Below are 18,537 nucleotides of genomic sequence, written 5' to 3'. Positions count from 1 at the left end.
CGGGGTCTTTTAAGAGCCGTTAGTAAAACCCCGATATGTAGAGGGGAATCCTCCCACAGTAGCCACGATAGCAGTTCCCCGATGTCGGAGGAGGAGTACATCAGAGCTCCACTTAAGGCGGGAAAACCTGCAGCACTGCCAACTGCTCCACCGCAGGAACCACGCGAGGAGGGGAAAGGCCTTCCTATAGCCCCTGTAACCACCTCGGTGATCAGTTTCGGCTCTGAGACTGACCGCCCAATAGAAACTAGACAAGAGGTAAAACCATATACCCCTGATCAGGCCCGTGCCATGGGGAAAGCGCTGGGCCCCTTGTCAAGAGAAACAGCGTTAGACTGGCTAGCTAAAGTCTGTGCCCTTCCCAATATCATCAAGGAGGATGTAGCAGCATTGGTTAGGGAGTGTATGGCTGGGGAAGAATTTGGGGCCCTGCCCACGTATTTACAAGTAGCTGATGTTTCGTCCTGTATGAAACTATATGAGGGGATTTGGAAGTTTTATCACCCCAGTCAAAGTATTATAGGACGATACTATTCAGAGCGGCAGCGAGCTGGAGAATGGCCTGAAAAGTACTTGAGCCGGAAGAAGCTACTATACTGGCTAGCAGGCGCAGAGTCATGTGACACTCCAGAATTTGTGGAGACAGCATTTCAGGGTTTAACATCAACTATGAGGATTGCTTTAGGACCCATAAGTACGACCAACCTTTTCCTCAAGGAGCTTGAGGAGAGAGTGAGAACAGCGTATGAGCTGCAGAGGGAAGCGTTCCCCACTGCTCTCAAAAAGCGGGTAGCCGTGGTCACCGAAAAGGGAAAGGAGTTCCCGAGAAGCTCCAAGACCAAAGCAGGAAATCTTCAGTATCCCAGGAGTCCTGCTGCCCAAAGACACGGCTCATCTAAACCTCCCGGGGAAGGCCCTTCTAGAGAAGATGCCAGGTCCTTTCGGACCGTGATCTGGAAACAACTGCTCCAGTTCGAACGTAAGGAAGACATAGATGGGCTGTCAACTAATGAGCTGCTGGAAAGATTGATCAGACATAGAAAGACCCATGAGAGTCAGCAGTCTACAGCATCTCCAAATCTCCTATGAAGGGGCCGAGCCCGCCCTGACTCCCCTGTTAAGGCGCCAATTGACTTAGATCAGTGGGGACGGCCCATTACTACGGCTTCGTTTAAGGGCGGGTTTGGTTATTTCCATCAACAAATGTTGGTTGACACTGGCGCCTCAGTTTCCCTTTTAAGTTCCCATGGAGACCCCGAGGTCAACCACATCCCGATATCGTTAAGTAAAAGGCTGGAGGGTTATAATGGAGGAAGCTGCCTTGTTCCATTCACAATACCCATACTATGTACAATTGCAGCAGTAACTACGCAGGCCACCTTTGGTATCCAGAAATTACCTGACAGCCAAGGGATTTTAGGCATGGATCTCCTAAAGAACCTGAGTATAGTGGTGGACCTGCCTAACAAACAGTTAATCATAGGAGACAGAGATAATCAATACGGCATTATCCCAGACTCTCACAGAGTTTCAGCATTAAAGGCCCCTGAAGAGCTTGCTATACCTCAATTGGAGTCTGACGTTGATCATTTGGTTCATAGACACCTTGGAGCTTTCGCAAGCAACAAGCTACAGTGTGGACAAATACAAGCTGAAGTAAAAGTAGATGGACCTGATCCACGACCTTTGAAGCAATATCATATCCAATAGAAGCGGCAGAAAGCTTGAAGACAACAATTGAGGCACTAGTGCAACAAAAGGTACTAGTCGAAATAGAGAGCCCTTGCAACTCGCCCATTTGGCCGGTGATGAAGGCGGACAAGAAAACATGGCGCCTCACCGTGGATTATAGGGAGTTAAACCGGGTAACCCCGCGCTTAGCCCCAGTAGTAGCGAAGTTCAATGACATCATGGCCGCCATTACTGCAGGTGCCAGGTATTTCTCAGTGCTCGACCTATCCAATGCCTTCTTTAGCATTCCATTGCATCAAGAGTCACAATACAAGTTCGCTTTCACCTTTGAGGGACGCCAGCTGACCTTCACCCGTGTTCCACAGGGCCTACACAATGCCCCGAGTATATGCCATCGTTACGTCTCTGGGATGTGGAGAGGGATGCCAGACCAAGACCAAGTGTTGAGTTACGTGGATGACATCCTAATTGCCACGGAGAGCCGAGAGGAGAATCTACGAATTCTCGAAGTGGTCCTGGATAAGATCCATTCCACCGGATTTCTAGTTAACCCAACAAAAGCTCAGCTTGTGCGACCTGAGGTCACTTATCTAGGTATCCATCTGTCCCCAAATGGGAAACAGCCAGATAGACAGAGAGTTGAGCTTATCTGCAAGCTCCCGGCGCCCAGGGATATTACAACACTGCGATCATTCCTAGGCCTCACAGGGTTCTCCAGGGAATTTATAGAGAGCTATGCTGTCATCGCAAGACCCCTCTACAAACTGCTTCAAAAGGGCCAAGAGTGGGAATGGGGAAGCGCCCACCAAGACGCATTCCAAACCCTGAAGCAAGCACTAGCAAAGGCCCCAGCTCTAGCTTTTCCTAGGCCAGAAGATCCTTTTCATCTACAGCTGGCCACAGATGGGGATGGAATTAGTGCAGTGTTGTTGCAGGATCAAGGCAGCGGACTACGACCGGTTGCCTACGGGTCGAGAGTTCCTACTCAGGTGGAACGGACATTCAGCCCCTGTGAGAAGGAGGTCTTAGCACTGGTGTGGGCACTCAGCCATTGGGAGTATTTGATGGGATTGGCTCCTGTTATCCTGAGAACATCACACACGCCCATCAAATATGTCGTATCAGGGAAGATCAACGAGGGACGAGTGTCCTCCCCTCGACTCGCTAATTGGACTCTAAGCTTGGTAAACCGAGCCATCACGGTATGCAAGTCGCCTCAATTTAGTATCCTTCCTTATGCGCTGCTGTCGGAAGGACAGGACCATGAGTGCCCTTTACCACCGTCGACCCCGATAATTAAGTCTCCCTTTAGAGTGGAAAAGAGCTTCCTGAGAATTAAGGAAATAAAACTAACCATATGGGCGGTGGACGGTAGTTGTTACCATCAAGACGGCCAGGTACATGCCGGGTATGCGGCCTTACAGCCAAACTCAGGAAAGGTACTGCAAGGCACGGTGAGACCGTACTCGGCTCAAGCAGCTGAAATAGTGGCAGTGGTAGCAGTCCTATATGAGGAAGAGCAGGAGGAAGACGTACGTATTTGTTCGGACTCAGATTGGGTGATTCGGGCTCTGAGCGATTGGATGCCAGTATGGATCCAGAACCAAATGCACTCATCAGACGGAAAACCCATAAAGTATTCCAACTATCTTCAACATGCCTGGAATCTAGCATCTGACAGGAAAGGATGTACTTATATGTGTAAAGTGAAGGCTCATTGTAAGGACCATACGGAAGCATCTAAATTAAACCACCAAGTGGATTGTCTAGCTAAGGAGGCCGCTTTATTTGACGAAAGCCATCTCTGGAGCCATACACCATCTCCCATCTCCAAGATTCAACCTTTGGATCCTGATGTGAATAGTCAGCTTGACATCAAACAGCTTCAACAGCGAGATCAACAAATCAAAAGTTTATTGGAAAAAGGAGAAAGCAAAGGGTACTCTATCTACACAGACAAGCATGGACTCATCTTAGCATGTAAAAGGAATGACAACAATGCATTCCCGGTGTTGGTGATGCCCAGCAGCCTAAGAAAGGAACTGGTCATGCTAGCCCATCAACAAGGCCACTTTTGTCCAGAGAAGACCATGGCACGTCTGACATCTGTAGCTTGGTGGCCAGAAATCTGGAAGGATGTTACTACCCACATCCAATCCTGTCTAAGATGTGTAGAGAATAATGCAACATCGAGAATCGCTAAGGGACCCTTGCAGCACCATCTTGTAGAAGGTCCTTGGTGCAGGATCCAAATCGACTATATTGGTCCCCTTCCCTGCACTGGCAGGGGCCATAAATACTGTTTAGTAGTAGTTGACGTGTTCACCAAATGGGTAGAGACTTATCCAACAAAAAAATGTACTGCCAAAACTACAGCTAAGGTCCTTTTAGAAGAAACCTTTTCCAGATTTGGGTTGCCCTTGGAAATGGACTCAGATCAAGGTCCTCACTTCGTTGGTGAGATTACTCAAGTGTTGTGCCAAGCCTTGGGAGTAAAGCAGCGATTACACATTGCAGGTCATCCTCAAAGCTCCGGTTCAGTTGAGAGAACTAATGGAACTCTGAAAACTGCATTGAGGAAAGTCATCTCCCTCCAAGGAAAGGACAGGGATATAAAACTCCCCCTTGTTCTAATGGCTATTAGATCAACTACAGCTTCTCATGGCTTCACTCCATTCGAGGCCATGATGGGAAGACCCATGAGAGCTCCCGAGCATTGGTGGGTAGGAGGGCAGTCCCCAGATGAATATCAGCCTAGATTAAAAATAGATGCCTACATGAGTCGTATATTATATGATATCAGTAACATACAGCGACAGGTAGCTGCTCAATTAAAAGCCAACATTAAGGTCATGGATAGGAAATTAGGGCATGTAAAACCTATAGAATGGGACATAGGAGATAAAATTGTGTACAAGTACTATTCTGACAAGGGCCACGCTCTAAGCCCTAGATGGGTAGGCCCAGCCGTGATTGTCAATAAGGCCAGCCCCAATGTGTACCAGGTGGAAATTCCTGATAAAAAAAGAAAATATGTAAAATGGTTCCACTCAAGTCAATTAAAACCATGGAAGGGGACTGAACCAGGTGTCCCAAGTCAATAACAAAAATTGTTTCTATCCATCTGCAGGAAAACCTCATCCATCGAACATTCTGGATGCTCACCTTTGTAATATATGTAAATAGTAATGTGTATGTACGGCCTAATGAGCACTACTTTTGTAATATAAAACTATCACGAGATGTAAAAACCGGGTGGACTCCTCCCAAATTTCTTGCAGCTTTGGAAGCGGTCCGGAGTATAAGTCGTGTTAATAATACAGTTCCTGTAATGGTTTATACGGTTCAGGACGACTGTCAGTGTGACTTAATGTGGGTTATGGAGACTGAAAATATTGCAGGCAAAGTACATGGCACAAATCCTATTTCCCGTAATGTGGAATCAAGTGAGACTGGCCCATTGGGACAGGTTCTACTGCCTTTTAATAGCTGTACTTGGAACCTAACCTTACCAGCACAGCAATGTTTTGGGGGTCCTGTCACATCAAGTTACTACCAATGGTGCATGTGTCTGACCTCTGATATTAAGCCTTCCATAGAAGTGGGAGTCTCCCGATTTAAGTTTGCCATCCGTGCTCAGTTCCATCAGTCATCTATGTATATAAGGTTACACACTGCTGTACAGTCATATGGAATCATTGTTGATTGTGTTAGTAGCCCTTCCCAAGTTTGTAATCCCTCTAGTGTTAAAAACAGTTTTTGTTCAAGTGAAGAACCAGGGGTAATATACATGCTTGAATGCACTGGTAAGCTTGTGGCCAATATAACATTCAAGGACTCTGGAATCTGGTACCTAGCGGGTCCTTTCGGGTTACTCCAGTCCATAGAGGTAATTGTGGTACCACCTCCGTATATTAATCACGTTGGCCCTCTGGTTATCAATCAAAATTTAAACGTATGGTCATTTCCAATCCAATGTATTCTATAAAAAGAGTAATAGTGGATGCACAAGCCTTGATCTCTGGTATTATGTCCAACTGTACCCCGTTTGTAGTACCATCTGTTTTAGGTTGGGAATCATGGCTCCGAAGCATCAAACCCCGATTTATCAGGGAAAAAAGGGATTTAACTGCTAAAATTCTGGGAGGTGCAGGGGCAGGCTTGGGAGTTGTCAGTGCCCTTGGAGTAGGATCCCTGTCAGCAAAGGTGGGAACGTTAGGACACGAGGTAGCATCTTTAAATCAGCCACTAACGTCTGCCCTCAATAAGGTGGTGGATTTGTCTTATGATATCACTGATGTAATCAAGGCATGGTACACCAAGCAATTGGATGACTGGCACCTGGTAGGTGAGGCTTTTGAAATTTTGGGAAATTCCACTGCTTGGTCACTCGCATGTGTTCAGGCGCAATGGTGGCTACAATCAGTTGTAAGTGATATGTTAAGGTCCGGACTTCAGGAGATCCTCCCTATAGAAATCAGAAATAAGGTAATGGGCAATGTCTCCCCTTTCGAAAGACAATACTCGGCCTGGTGGGAGCTTATTGATTTCTACTTTCTCCCTGACACTCAACAAATAACTGCCAGAATCCTAACAATTACCAATGCCACTGTTCTTTGGGCACACACCCTGCTCACCTTGGGAATAGTAGCCCCAAACTCGGTCATGTTACCTACTGACATTCCAAAATGGGTAACTCCCATGGGTGAAGAATATCACGCCCTAGATGTGAGTTCTTGCCTATGGAGGCAATCTGTTGGATACAATTGCCCGGTTGAGGTAGTACCTGGGGCTCATATTTGTTTAAGTCCAAAGGAAGGAAAGTGCCATTATGAGTTGAGTCCACAACCAAGGGTGTATTCTCAATTAGCAGTTGTTAATGACCATTGTGTTTGTATAAGAAGTTCTTGTAAATATTTTACTGTTAATTATCATTATAATGTGTCGAACCCTGTTCATCCTAATCTATGTTTGTGTTTCGTGCTAACTATTGAAGGATGTGATATTAGTTTTAAATCAGAAAAGTTAACATCGCGTACTATAAAAATGGCATACCGGTTATATGAGCATTTGGAGCCTGTAAGTTTGGGCATCGATGCTTCTCTTTTAAAAAATCTGGCTAATCACCCGGATTTGGCCCAACAAATTGAAAACATGTGGAAGCAGGGCAGGGCCACTATGTTGGCCGTCCATCACTCCACTGAACAAATTGGTGCTGTTTTAAACAGAGTGCTAAAAACAGCAGAAGTGACTCACTGGTGGAGTTCCTTTTTCTCAGATCCAACTGGTGTCTCTGAGAAATGGCACTTCCTGGCACATCCGTTTTTTGTGATATTGTTGGTACAGTTGGTTCTGTTTATCTCGTTGGTATGGTTGTGCATTTGGACCAAGGCCAGGCTGAAAAGGGTTGAGTATCGGTTTAAATACCCTAATATGCCTTGAAGATGTGGCGACTTCAGGTTGTGTATATAGTTACTCCCCATCGTCGCCAAGGAGGGGATTGTAGAGGCAAAATAATCTGGTGGCCATATTGGATCCTCTTAAGGACAACTAGGCGTCCATCTTTGTGAGCCTTCTTGCTCCTTCCCCGCCCTAGTTTGGCGCCCTTTTTCTGGTTTCGGCGGGAACAAGAGAGCTGTCAATCATATAATCTGCCCAGTAACTGGAAGTCTATATAAGGCAATGTTCTGATCAGATCGGGGCTGCCCGTCTGAGTGGCAGAGTGCAGAGCAGACAATCAAGGGTAGGCCATTCACCCCACATGGGTTCTTCTGATTAGGGGACTTCTCACTTGCATGCACTCACTACATCATCTAGGAGATTCGCATACTACACCCACGACGACGCAGGTAAAGGGTAGAGGGTGGGTAGGACTCGTCAGTTTTCCTGAAGAAGCTCGATCATCCCTACTTCGGGTCTCCACTTCCATCCAGGGGATCCGGTGACCTGCTGTGCCGTGCCAGACTAAGAGGCAGAAGGCTGCTAGAGATGGTAATGTGATCTTGTGAGTCTACTTGTACTGTTCCCTATTGTTACAGCCTGTCTTGTTGGTTATTTTGCCCTGTTTATCTTGCCTTTGGGGTCCTTGCCATATTCTCCCCTTAAATAAAACCCTGTTGTACCTTGTTTTGTGAAGTCTTTTATACAAACCCCCGGTGATAGATACGGGTAGGGGGCGAACTTAGGACCAAAATATCTGGGCCACTTTTACTTTAGTTTCCTGTTTCGGTCAACAGGTGAAAGCCATCGCACCACGCCTGGGGGAGGTCGCTGTAAACTGCATCATCCCCGGTACCGACAGCCAGCTACGACCTGACGTGGTCGTCACCGACGAAGCCCAGAAAAAGATCATCTTTGTCAACGTCACGGTCTCCTTTGAGAATAGGACCCTGGCATTTCGCAAAGCCAGAGTTCGTAAGCTGGAAAAGTACGCCCCCCCCAGCCGACACCCTAAGAGCGAAGGGGTATGAGGTGCAGATGGACGCCCTGATTGTCGGAGCCCTGGGCGCCTGGGACCCCTGCAACAAGTGTGTGCTGCAGACCTGCAGGATCGGTCAACGCTATGCATGGCTCATGCGGCGCCTCATGGTCTCAGACACCATCCGATGGTCCAGGGACATCTACATCGAGCACATCACCGGCCACCGACAGTACCAGGAGGCGTGAGCCAGAGTGACATCGTTCTCCCACTACGAGAAAGGGACCAAGGGACCTTCTCCGTTGGATCATATGAACTGGAACCATAAACTCCCTGAATATTAAATCTCACCAAATGAAGGTCAATCCATCCTCATCATATCCACTCATTATACTCCATACCGAACATAGCCACTCTATGAACTTCACACCCTCATATCTCAATGCCTGTACTTTGACCCATCAACCCTTTACCCACAATTGGGGATATTGCAGATTATGTATTCCTTATGCCACCCGATCTTAAACCAAACTTTGCACCCTCGATAATCTGTACGTTATTCCCTGACAACCAGAAACTTCTATGCTCAAACTCTGTTCACTTTTTTTTTTTTTACGTCATCTTAATAAAAAATTTTAAACTCTTACACAAGTAGGGCACCATCCAGACAGCTCTTGAAAACCCTGATAGCTCACTGAAGTTAGTGGAAAGACTCCCATTGACTTTGGATCAGGCCCCACATGGTCTGAGATGCAACATAGAAGGAATTTAGGGTTCTCATTATAGTAGGAGTTCATTCAGGGAATTTATTACTTCAGTACAGAACTGGTCTGAAACCAGATTTTCTGTTCTGAGGGAAATTCCAACTTTTCGAGGGTCGGGGGGATCATTCTGAATCTGAAATGTCAAAATTTTGTGAAGAACGAAAATTCAAAAAAAAAAAAAAAAAAAAATTATTTGGGCCCATCAAAACATTTCATCTGGATAACATCAGAATGTTTTGATATGGTAAAAATGCTTCATTTTGACTTTATCATTTTGATTATACTTTTATATTATATTAAAACTGTAAATATTTAAAGTAATATTTTACTACAAGTCAAAATTAAATGAATCAAAACAAGGTTAACATGTTTCATTTTGTCTTTATCAAAATGTCTCAACATCCCATTGAAAATTTCATCAAAACCAATACATTACAGGGACTTATTTTGATTTTAATGAAACCGCATTTTCTGACAGAAAACTATTTCATCTAAAAAAATTTTATCAGCTCTATATCAGTGTGAGCTTTGCCTCACTAAGGGCTGCAGGATTTTGTCCTTAGCATATGTATTCTGATACGACCCTAGATTAGCCAAATACTGGACATAACTGATAAGATGTATCCAATACCTCTCTAAGCACATATATCAATTTCACTACCATATGATTTGAGACCCAAATCTTCAAAGCTATTTTAGTGCATAACTTTCATTGAAATCAATAGGAGTTAGACACCTAAGCACCTTTGAGGATCTAGATATGAGTGCCTAAAAAACAAAACAAAAACCACCACACAAGCACTATACAATTTGGCATGAGAATTCTCTCAAACCAAAATACTGCTCACTGAAAACAATGTTATTACCACAAATATATAGAAAATGCAGACTTTATCTACATAGCCTTCGTTTTAGGAAAATATCAAAGTTACCGTAATCAGGAATTACCAGGCAAGTCCCTGACTGAATCATATATAACAAACAGCACCTCCAGAGAAAGCCTACTGACTTTCAGGGGCATTACTTTCTGCATATACATCAGCAAGTCACCTGCCAAAAGCAAACCTTGAGCCAAGATGGGTCCTATAAAGAGACAAGAAGTCCAACACAAAACTAGTATAAGGAGGTGCTAAACCACTGACTTCAATAATGTTGCACTGCAATGCTTACACAAATTCTGAATTTGGCCTAGCTCCCCAGCAACTCCAGCTCATCAATTCAGGTTGTTGGGACATATGGATTAACAGTGTAACATCACAGATATTGTGAACAAAGTATACAGATATTCACAGACAGACCTTAGCAACCCAAGGAGAATATGTGAAGTCCTTTTTCTTTTATTATAATGTTTAAAAAATTCTTGTTATTATTAAGCATCTAAAATAAAAAACAAATACATTAAATAGAGCACAAATGGCATGAGAGTCAGTCATGCACTAATTCTCCGGAGTCTAATAGAAAGAAACTCTATAAGCATCCTTACTTTTCAAAGAGAGTATTTTACTGACCATGCCGGAAGACTGTTTCTGTCTTTTCAGAATTTCCCCCCCCCCACATTGTTAACTTTCTCACATTGGTCTGAACAATAAGCAAGTGATGGTACAATCACTATATGGTTATCAAAATTTACTTCAAATAAACTTTTTCATATTTAGACTTTTTGCAAAAGGCATCTAAATCTAAAACTTACTGTACAAGCAGCAAAATAAGTTACTAAATAATTCCAGTGACACAAACAATCATGAGAAATGTAACTTTCCTTTTTAGTAAAAGTTTTTCCCTCAGATATCTTCATGTTGCAAAGAAAGATGTGCCAAATATCTCAGTTGCCTCACCACACTATCTTCAGAGCACAAACTGAAAGAAATTAAAACCTTAAATTCTTTGATCAGAGGTTTATAAGAGCTAAAAATGTCCATTGGATAAATATAGCTTCCTGAAGTAAAATAGCCATAACCATATTAGCCAGCCACTTACATAGTTTTCCTGGATTTGAAAATTGCCTGCAAACTACTGAAGGCAGAATAGGAAAAAGACCAATCTGGCATATCATCTGTACAAGGACTGTCAGACTGAGCCTTAAAGAAACATCTGTAAGTATGAAACAGACCCAGGCAATGTTTGAAAGTATCACACTGAAATTAGGAGTGGTCTTTCAGTACCACAATGACTAAGGAACTCTGATAATATTGTCCCTTCCTCCCCTCTCCCCCTGCTTTATATGTAAAGTCCATTTTTATCAATATAACAAGGACCTATGTCTTAGATTAGGACATCATTGGACAAAGATGTTCTTCCGTTATGGGGAAGGGGAAGAAATATAGTTCCAAAAGTATACAGTTAATGTAGGCAGAGCAGGGATATATGTTTGAGATGCCTCTGAAGAATGTCTTTGCAAAAAGTTGCATAATATTTCAGTAAAAGATATACGTGGGGATTACATAAGTGGACAACCTTCCTATCAATTTATTAAACTATTTATACTTCCAATTTCCAGAAGGAAAATAATAATAATAGCTGACTTCAATGAGAGTTCTATGCTGAGAAGCCTTACAAGCTAGAACACTAAATACTAAGAAGGGACCTCTCCCTTTTTAAACTCCATTTTCTATCCTCCTTACTGAGGAAGGGTAAAAAAATTGCAATTATACTTTCAACTGCAAACAATTAATTTTGATTTAGCCCTGGATAATTCAACAGAAGTGATAAAAATTATTGAAAGCATCTGAGAGTAATTTAACCAGTGTGACCCTGGGCAAGTCCCTACGCCTCTGTGCCTCATTTCCCCTTCAGTAAAACAGGGATAGTAATAGTTCCTTTATACCATGCTGTGTTTTTTGTCTGTTTATACTGTAAGCTCTTCAGGACAGGGACTGTCTCTTATTATAGGGTTGTACAACACCTAGCGTAGTGGTGAGCTAATCTCAGTGGAAGCCCCTAGGTGTTACTGGTTTTACAAATAATAAATAACCATGACTTTTAACCAGTTGTGAAATTAGTAAAAAGTAGTTCTCTCTTGCTCTCCAAATAGTGCCTCATTTGTCACCTGTTCACACATCCTAAATCATAAAATTACTGATTAGACAAATAACCTTTTGTTTTACTTCTTTTGTTTAAAGCTTCTCAAGAGGTTAGAGTTATAATGGAATTTGAAATATCATGCACACGAAAAAAAATCAATGAGAGTTGTCTGCTTTGCAGGCTCTGGCCTTTAACGTATGACATAGTATTTCACACTTGTCTTTTGCCAAAGGTTATATAGAAGCAGTATAGAAACATAGATCCTTACTCCTTTTACACATTGGGGGAAGAGGGGGGGAATGAAGTGAGGGGAGGGCACCTGGAATTCCTCCTTGCTCCATTTCAGTTTTTTCTTTCCTTGTTGAAATTCAGGAAAGCAAACTCACTGGCTATGGACCTGGTCACAGCATGATTATAATTCTTATGAAAGTTAATTGTGAAGTAGAGTGGTTGAATACAAATAAGCCTCTTAAAGCAATGCTTCTGAACCTGTCTACAAAGTTTGGACTCGCATAAAATTCTCCCAAATAAGCTTTGATAAAGATTTATGAGATCTATAGGTGAAATGCCCAATATAAAAAATTATTATTTTCTCTTTTCTTTTTAAAAGGACAAATCAGAACTGATTGAAATGAAAGGACTCCTGAAAAGGCAGGAGGTAGATGTTCAAAAGTACAAAGTCAATTATTTCTATTTCCTATTTATGCCTTTTTAAAATTCCCCCCATCATCTACAGAGTTGTGAATAAGAGGTTAGCAAGTTAAAATTTGAATGAAAAGAAAAACTATATTCCTCTCTCTCTCTCTAAATGAGAGAGAACATGTCCAAGGACAAATATTCAGACCTTATACACACTGGACATTATCCAAAAGGGTTCATATCTTACTTACAGTACAAGTCAAATTTAATTTGCTACAGAGAATTTTTTTTTTAATTTAAGACTGTACTCAGTTCTTTAAAGCAAATATCCTTTGGAGGTCAAACTCGGGTTGTCAGTTTTGGTTGGATGTATTCCTGGAGCTATCACATGACATAATCTTTAATTAAAGATTAATCTTTAATTCCTGGAGACTCCAGGCCAATCCTGGAGGTTTGGCAACCCTAGCTCAAAACACTCCACTGATGCAAGCAACTCCACTAGCTTGCATGGATATGCACTCTCTTATGCTACCTCTGAATTTGACACAGAGATCCAAAAGTGGCTACTAAAACTAATTTTAAAAGAGTGTACTTTCACTAAAGTAAAGCTGGATGACTTGAACACTCCTAGTTCAGTTGGACTACTCATATGCTTAAAATTAAGCATGTGTTTAAATGCTTTGGTGGATTGGGGCCAAAGTGCTCAACCCCTGAAGAATCAAGTCCAAAGAAAGTACTGGGATTCTTTTACAATTTATTTTCCACTCGTGCGCTAAGGCCTTGACCCCACACCACTGAAGTCAATGGGAACTTTCCCACTGAATTCAACAGGTGCAGGATAATGTCATTAAAAAAATGCCTCCAACTCATTTCACATAGGCTACAAAACAGACATCAGAGAATCAAGATTTTTGGTCGCAATCACCTGAGCTTGTTTTAAACCAGTGACCAAGTACTGGATCCTATTACCAATCCCTTCAGCCATCCAGTCCAGTGGCCTCTACAGAACTACACAGACACTTTGCTGCAGCCTTTGAATGAGTGTTGTGCAGGTTTCTATCACTTTCTCAAATCCAACTCGCTTTTCAGCTGATAAAAAAGAATTTAAAGAAAGCAATGGAACAACATTCTGATTCTGGATATGCGCAAACACACCATTCATTCAAGCTTATTTAGATTTAATGATTTATGAACACAATAATAAAAGTAAGACTGTAAAAGTCTTTTTGCTACTTAATGTGCAATGTTTAAATGATTAATTTTCCTGCATATGAAAATTCTTCATCTGAAAACCCTGTGATAGTAAATTAACTATTTTTAAAATGTTGATTCTATATAACAATATATATTCGATAGCTGGAGAGCTTTTCCTAAAACATTACAAGGTCTTGAAAGATGCAGACAAAATTAGTATTTAATTCTTACTCCAAAATAAATGAAAACCACTCCCAGAATCATACAACGGGACAATACCAAAGGAAAACTGGGTTTCAAACTGCTTTTCTATAAACACTAAATAAAGCAATCCTGTGGGAAAACAAACTTAATTCTTCATAACTAGTCCCAATAGCAAAATAAGTCAAAACAGAGGATTACTGTAATATCAGTTTTTTGCAATTTTGCATGTCATCAACCTGAAGTGAAATCTACATGAAATTAATCATCAGAATGTATTCATGATTTGTGACACCTCATGGAGCAGGGAGATTCAGACCGAAATTTTAAAGTTGCAAGGTCAGTGATGTTCTCTTTACTTTAGGTCAAGATCACGTATCTTGTGAAGCCTTTACACAAACTTCAAGAGACAAAGGAAAGTGTCCATCTTAGAGTGTTGGAGTACATATTCAAAGAACCATGACCCTAGTCCATCAAAGCATTTAAGCACACGTGTAATTTTAAGCACCTGAACAGTCCCATTGAATTCAATTGATTGCTTTTAGATAATGCTTATAGAAAGTTACACATATGCTTAAGTGCTTTGCTGGATTCTGACCAATTTGATGCAGATTAGTAGTTTACACGGGAATATTTCAAAGGAGCCTAAGGGAGTTAGGCATTTAACTCCCTTACACTGCCTTTGGAAATCACAACCTTAAAATCCAACTTTGAATGCTTCATTTATGAAAAAGAATGAACATATGAAGTACCTAGAGCTAAACATGAATGTTTGTTACTGCTCTGCCTTGGGCTAGATTTTGTCCAGTTTTTGTTCAAGTACACAAGGATGAAGGGTGCCAGGATCTTCCCCCTGCACAGGGGTCAACCATAGTTGAAGTCTTTTTTTCTCACCCAAGTGCAAGGTCTACTTCTGACTCCTGTCTCCTCAAGTCCTAACCAGGCCAAAGAACCAAGGAGATATATGAATATCATTAACACATATCTATTAAACAGCCGTTAGTGTGCATCTTCAACTCTCTCATCTGAACTCTGCCCACAGATTCCTCTCTCCAGGATTCACTGTGTAACTTAAATATTTACAATGAGGGACTGCATAGTTCAGTATATAAAAAATAGCAACTCTCTTTCCTTGAGATCTTTCTTAAAAGCTAAACTGAATATATAAATGGAACCTGGGAGACTTCCCTACCAGATTACAACAAATAGATAGTCAAGGATTTTAGGGTCAAAATTGAACCTGTTAATTTAACTGTAACAATGAGGATGTGAAGCAGACAGTATTGCCTAGCAATCTGGAATGCAATCAGCTTTTAAACATAATTTAATTTATTTGTGTCACTGCATATTTTTCTAAGCAAGAATGAGAGAACTATCAAGGTTGACCCTATTTATTCTGCCTTCAAGTTCTTCACAAATGCTACATAAAAATAAAGATGAGTTGCAAAACAAAAAACTTTATTGCTAGTTCAAAACTTGCCCTATTGTGAAGTTAACAAACATTTCAAACAAGATATTTACATTGTTGTTTGATGGTAACTGTTGTTGGTCACATAAAGTGACCAGAATTCCCCATACTCCATTATTTTCATTCCTGCATTAACAACAGCTTGTTAACAGCACTACTGCTTTAGGGCCCAATCCTGCCACCCACAATCTGGTTTCAATGGGAACACATACTTTTGGCTTCAATGGGACTGCTCACGTGAATAAGGACAGCATCAAGTCCGTACATTGGAAATAGTATCTTGAAGATGTCCACGTTCATGTGATCATTAACAAAATTAGTATAAACCAATTTAATCATCTTAAGTGTGTGCGTATAGCCCACTCTATAAAATCTTTCTTTTATCTGATAAAACGATTGCATCTCTGTTGTTTCTAACCAACTGTTTTTCTGATACTTTTGCAACAACAACTGAGGTCTTTTCTTCTTTTTATCCAAGTTCACATCCTGAAAACAGTCTTCTTTCTGAAATTCACAAACCACAAAACAACAAGCTACTGCAAGGTATTTGTTGCCCAGATATACCACCCAGTGTTCTTCAACACAGCAGATGTCTCTGTAGTCTGCACCCTTAGCATTTAGAAGGTTTGGAAAATAAACAAGTATGTGTGTGTATTTACACAAGATATTACACTATCTGTTCCATTTCACACAAATGCTGAAGATACCAGTTTGGAGAACACACGAAAAACAATGTGTGTGTATATAACTGCCCACTGTATGTACCTTAGAAACAGAGTGTGAATATACAGTGTATTATCTGTGCCCAAAGCTGTTATATGTGAATGGTTTGTGCTGTACCTGCCTTCCCTCATTTCTAGATCTGCTAAAGGGATGGGAGAAGCTGTTGCTGCTGGAAATGTAGAGCGAAGGGGGACGGCTGCTATATCTCCTTCCCAGACAGCTCAGCAGCCACCCTGACCCATCCCCCATTTTTCTCCCCCACTCCCCAGATTCTTGCCTATTCGGCCACTCAGCTCAACAGCAACAGATCAGCAGCTGACAGTGACAGAGGGGAGCATCAATTGAGATTTGCTGTACAAACTAAGAGCTTAAATCTGTCCCTGGTCATCTCTCTGTTGCTTCCCTTTCAGCTGGATAAAATTTCGGGTGGGTGGGAAGGGGGAAAACAAAGTCAGTGTTGTCCTCTGCAGGCTAAAAGCTGGGGGGATAGGTTCCCTCCCAAGTACTCCTCCCTCATAATTCTATTTATGCTCATTTTAATAAGGAGCAATGTTGCTTCTCCTATTTGTTTCTGCATCTATATATTTTTCATTCTTACCTGAAATCCATCCATTCCTGGATTGCTCCTAATTCTTCAGCATAATTTACCCTAACAGTTAAAAATACCTTCAAGAAATGAGAAGTTGAAAGTCTGCTATAGCCTCTCAAGCCTTTTCATAGCATAGACCACATTGTAATACAGAGAGTGCCTTAGGGGCCATCTCTTCCCATTTTGTATTGTGTGGACCACCTCTCATCCCATCCCAGGCACCATCATCTCTAACCATTCACACGTCTGTGGCATTTACAACAGCGACAACATGAAAGAGTCATATTAGAAAAGTTTTTAAGCTTCTTTTACTGCTGGGGGGGGGGGGAGAGAATGAGAAGAGCTAATATTATGTGACCAGCCAGCGCTCCACAGACCACCACCAAGTGATCTGCAAACCATCCGCAGTACCCACACCACAGGTTGAGAACCACTGGGAAAGGGAGCAATGGAAAGCTGACAACTGGGCAAACATATCCCTCAAAACTATTAGCTGGGGCGGGGGCTGACTGGCTGAAGCAAGTGGGAGACTTTCTCTGCTCCCCGTCAACAACTGCTCCCAACAAGGCACCCCCCTTTCCAAGAAGGGAGATTTGCTTGTGAAGAGAAACCTCCCCGGTGCCTGTAGGTGGCTGTGCACGCCCTGCTCGGATTCAGGGCAGCTTCCTAACACAGGGGGCACGTGCCAAGGGGACCACGCGCGACCCGCACACACGCGTCCCGTCTCCCCCCCACACACACACACACCCAAAGGCGCAGGGGGTGCCCGCCTTACCTTGATAATACTGCTCCTGCGAGGGGTCGCCTTGGCAGCTTCCAAGAGGCTGGCTTCGGGATCCGCTGCTGCCCCCGCCGAGGTCCCCAGGCTGCCGGGAAAGCGCTCGGCGGCTCCTGCCATAGCCAGTCCGCTGCGGCGCTCCCGTCTCCTGCCTGGAGCCACCGCAGGGATTTCCAGGGATACCGGCTCTAGGCACAGCTCGGCTTCCTCCCCGCCCTTGTGAGGCGCCTCGGGCAGGGCAGGACCCGCCGGCGGCGGCTCCCTGCTGCCCGCGCGTTCTGCCATCACCCTCCCGAACGGGCTCGACTCCCCTCGGGGCACGGGCAGACACGCGGGGAGACAGGAGGGTGGGGCGCGCGGATCTCCAGCCTCTCCTCCTAGTGCACCGCGCCGGCAACTTTCTCAGGGGGAATCATTGTTAGCCCGGCTCCTTCTGCAGCGGGAGGTGGCTGTGCAGCCCAGCCAAGGCGGCAGCCCCGGAGGCGCAGGGGAGGGTCTCCCTTGTAGCAGGAGGGGGCTTCCCAGCGGCGGGGAAAGGGCGGGCGCACGCCCCGCTTGTGCCAGGCAGAACACCAGGGACAAGATCCCGGGGCGCGTGTGCAAGGCAGAAGCAGAGTGCTCGGGGTAAGCTGCAGCCCGCCCGCGAGCAGGAAGTGCCGCGGCTCTCCTCTTCTGTTGTGACAGAGCCAGGCGTGTTTTGACAGGCCAGGCTGACAGACAGGGAGCCGGGCCACTTAGCACAGGAGCAGCTTTTCCGATGGGGCCGGGGGCGCCCAATAGTAATCGCCGGGGGGTGTGGCCATGGGGCAGAATGGAATGTGGGCTCTGCTGGGAGTCCCAGCGACTAGGTACATACAACTATAGCTATCCACACACACACCTCTGTAGATCACACACGAAGTTTTGAAGTGTGATGAGGCGGTTAAAGAGGGGAGTGAAGAAGAGAGGGGGAAGACGTCTAGTCGCCCCTGCAAGCCAGATATCCAGTCAGCGCAGCCTTGCTTTCAAAGCAGAGCGTGTACTTGTGCTGTAGCAGGCACGTCAGGAGAG

The 18,537-nt window shown here is 43.6% G+C and overlaps 1 protein-coding gene across 1 annotated transcript in view; it reads right to left on the bottom strand.

Annotated features, from left to right (window-relative positions):
- The window catches only part of PLCL1 (phospholipase C like 1 (inactive)), a 318,557-nt gene extending 300,785 nt beyond the window's left edge, over positions 1-17,772 (bottom strand). The window contains exon 1 of the mRNA XM_065413646.1: positions 17,485-17,772. Coding sequence (XP_065269718.1) covers positions 17,485-17,772 — 288 coding nt within the window. The remainder of the gene's footprint in view (positions 1-17,484) is intronic.
- Positions 17,773-18,537: the final 765 nt, after the last annotated feature.

The sequence above is a fragment of the Emys orbicularis genome, chromosome 11 (genome assembly GCF_028017835.1).
Source record: "Emys orbicularis isolate rEmyOrb1 chromosome 11, rEmyOrb1.hap1, whole genome shotgun sequence".
NCBI lineage: Eukaryota > Metazoa > Chordata > Testudines > Emydidae > Emys > Emys orbicularis.
This window is presented reverse-complemented; position numbering and strand designations above follow the sequence as displayed.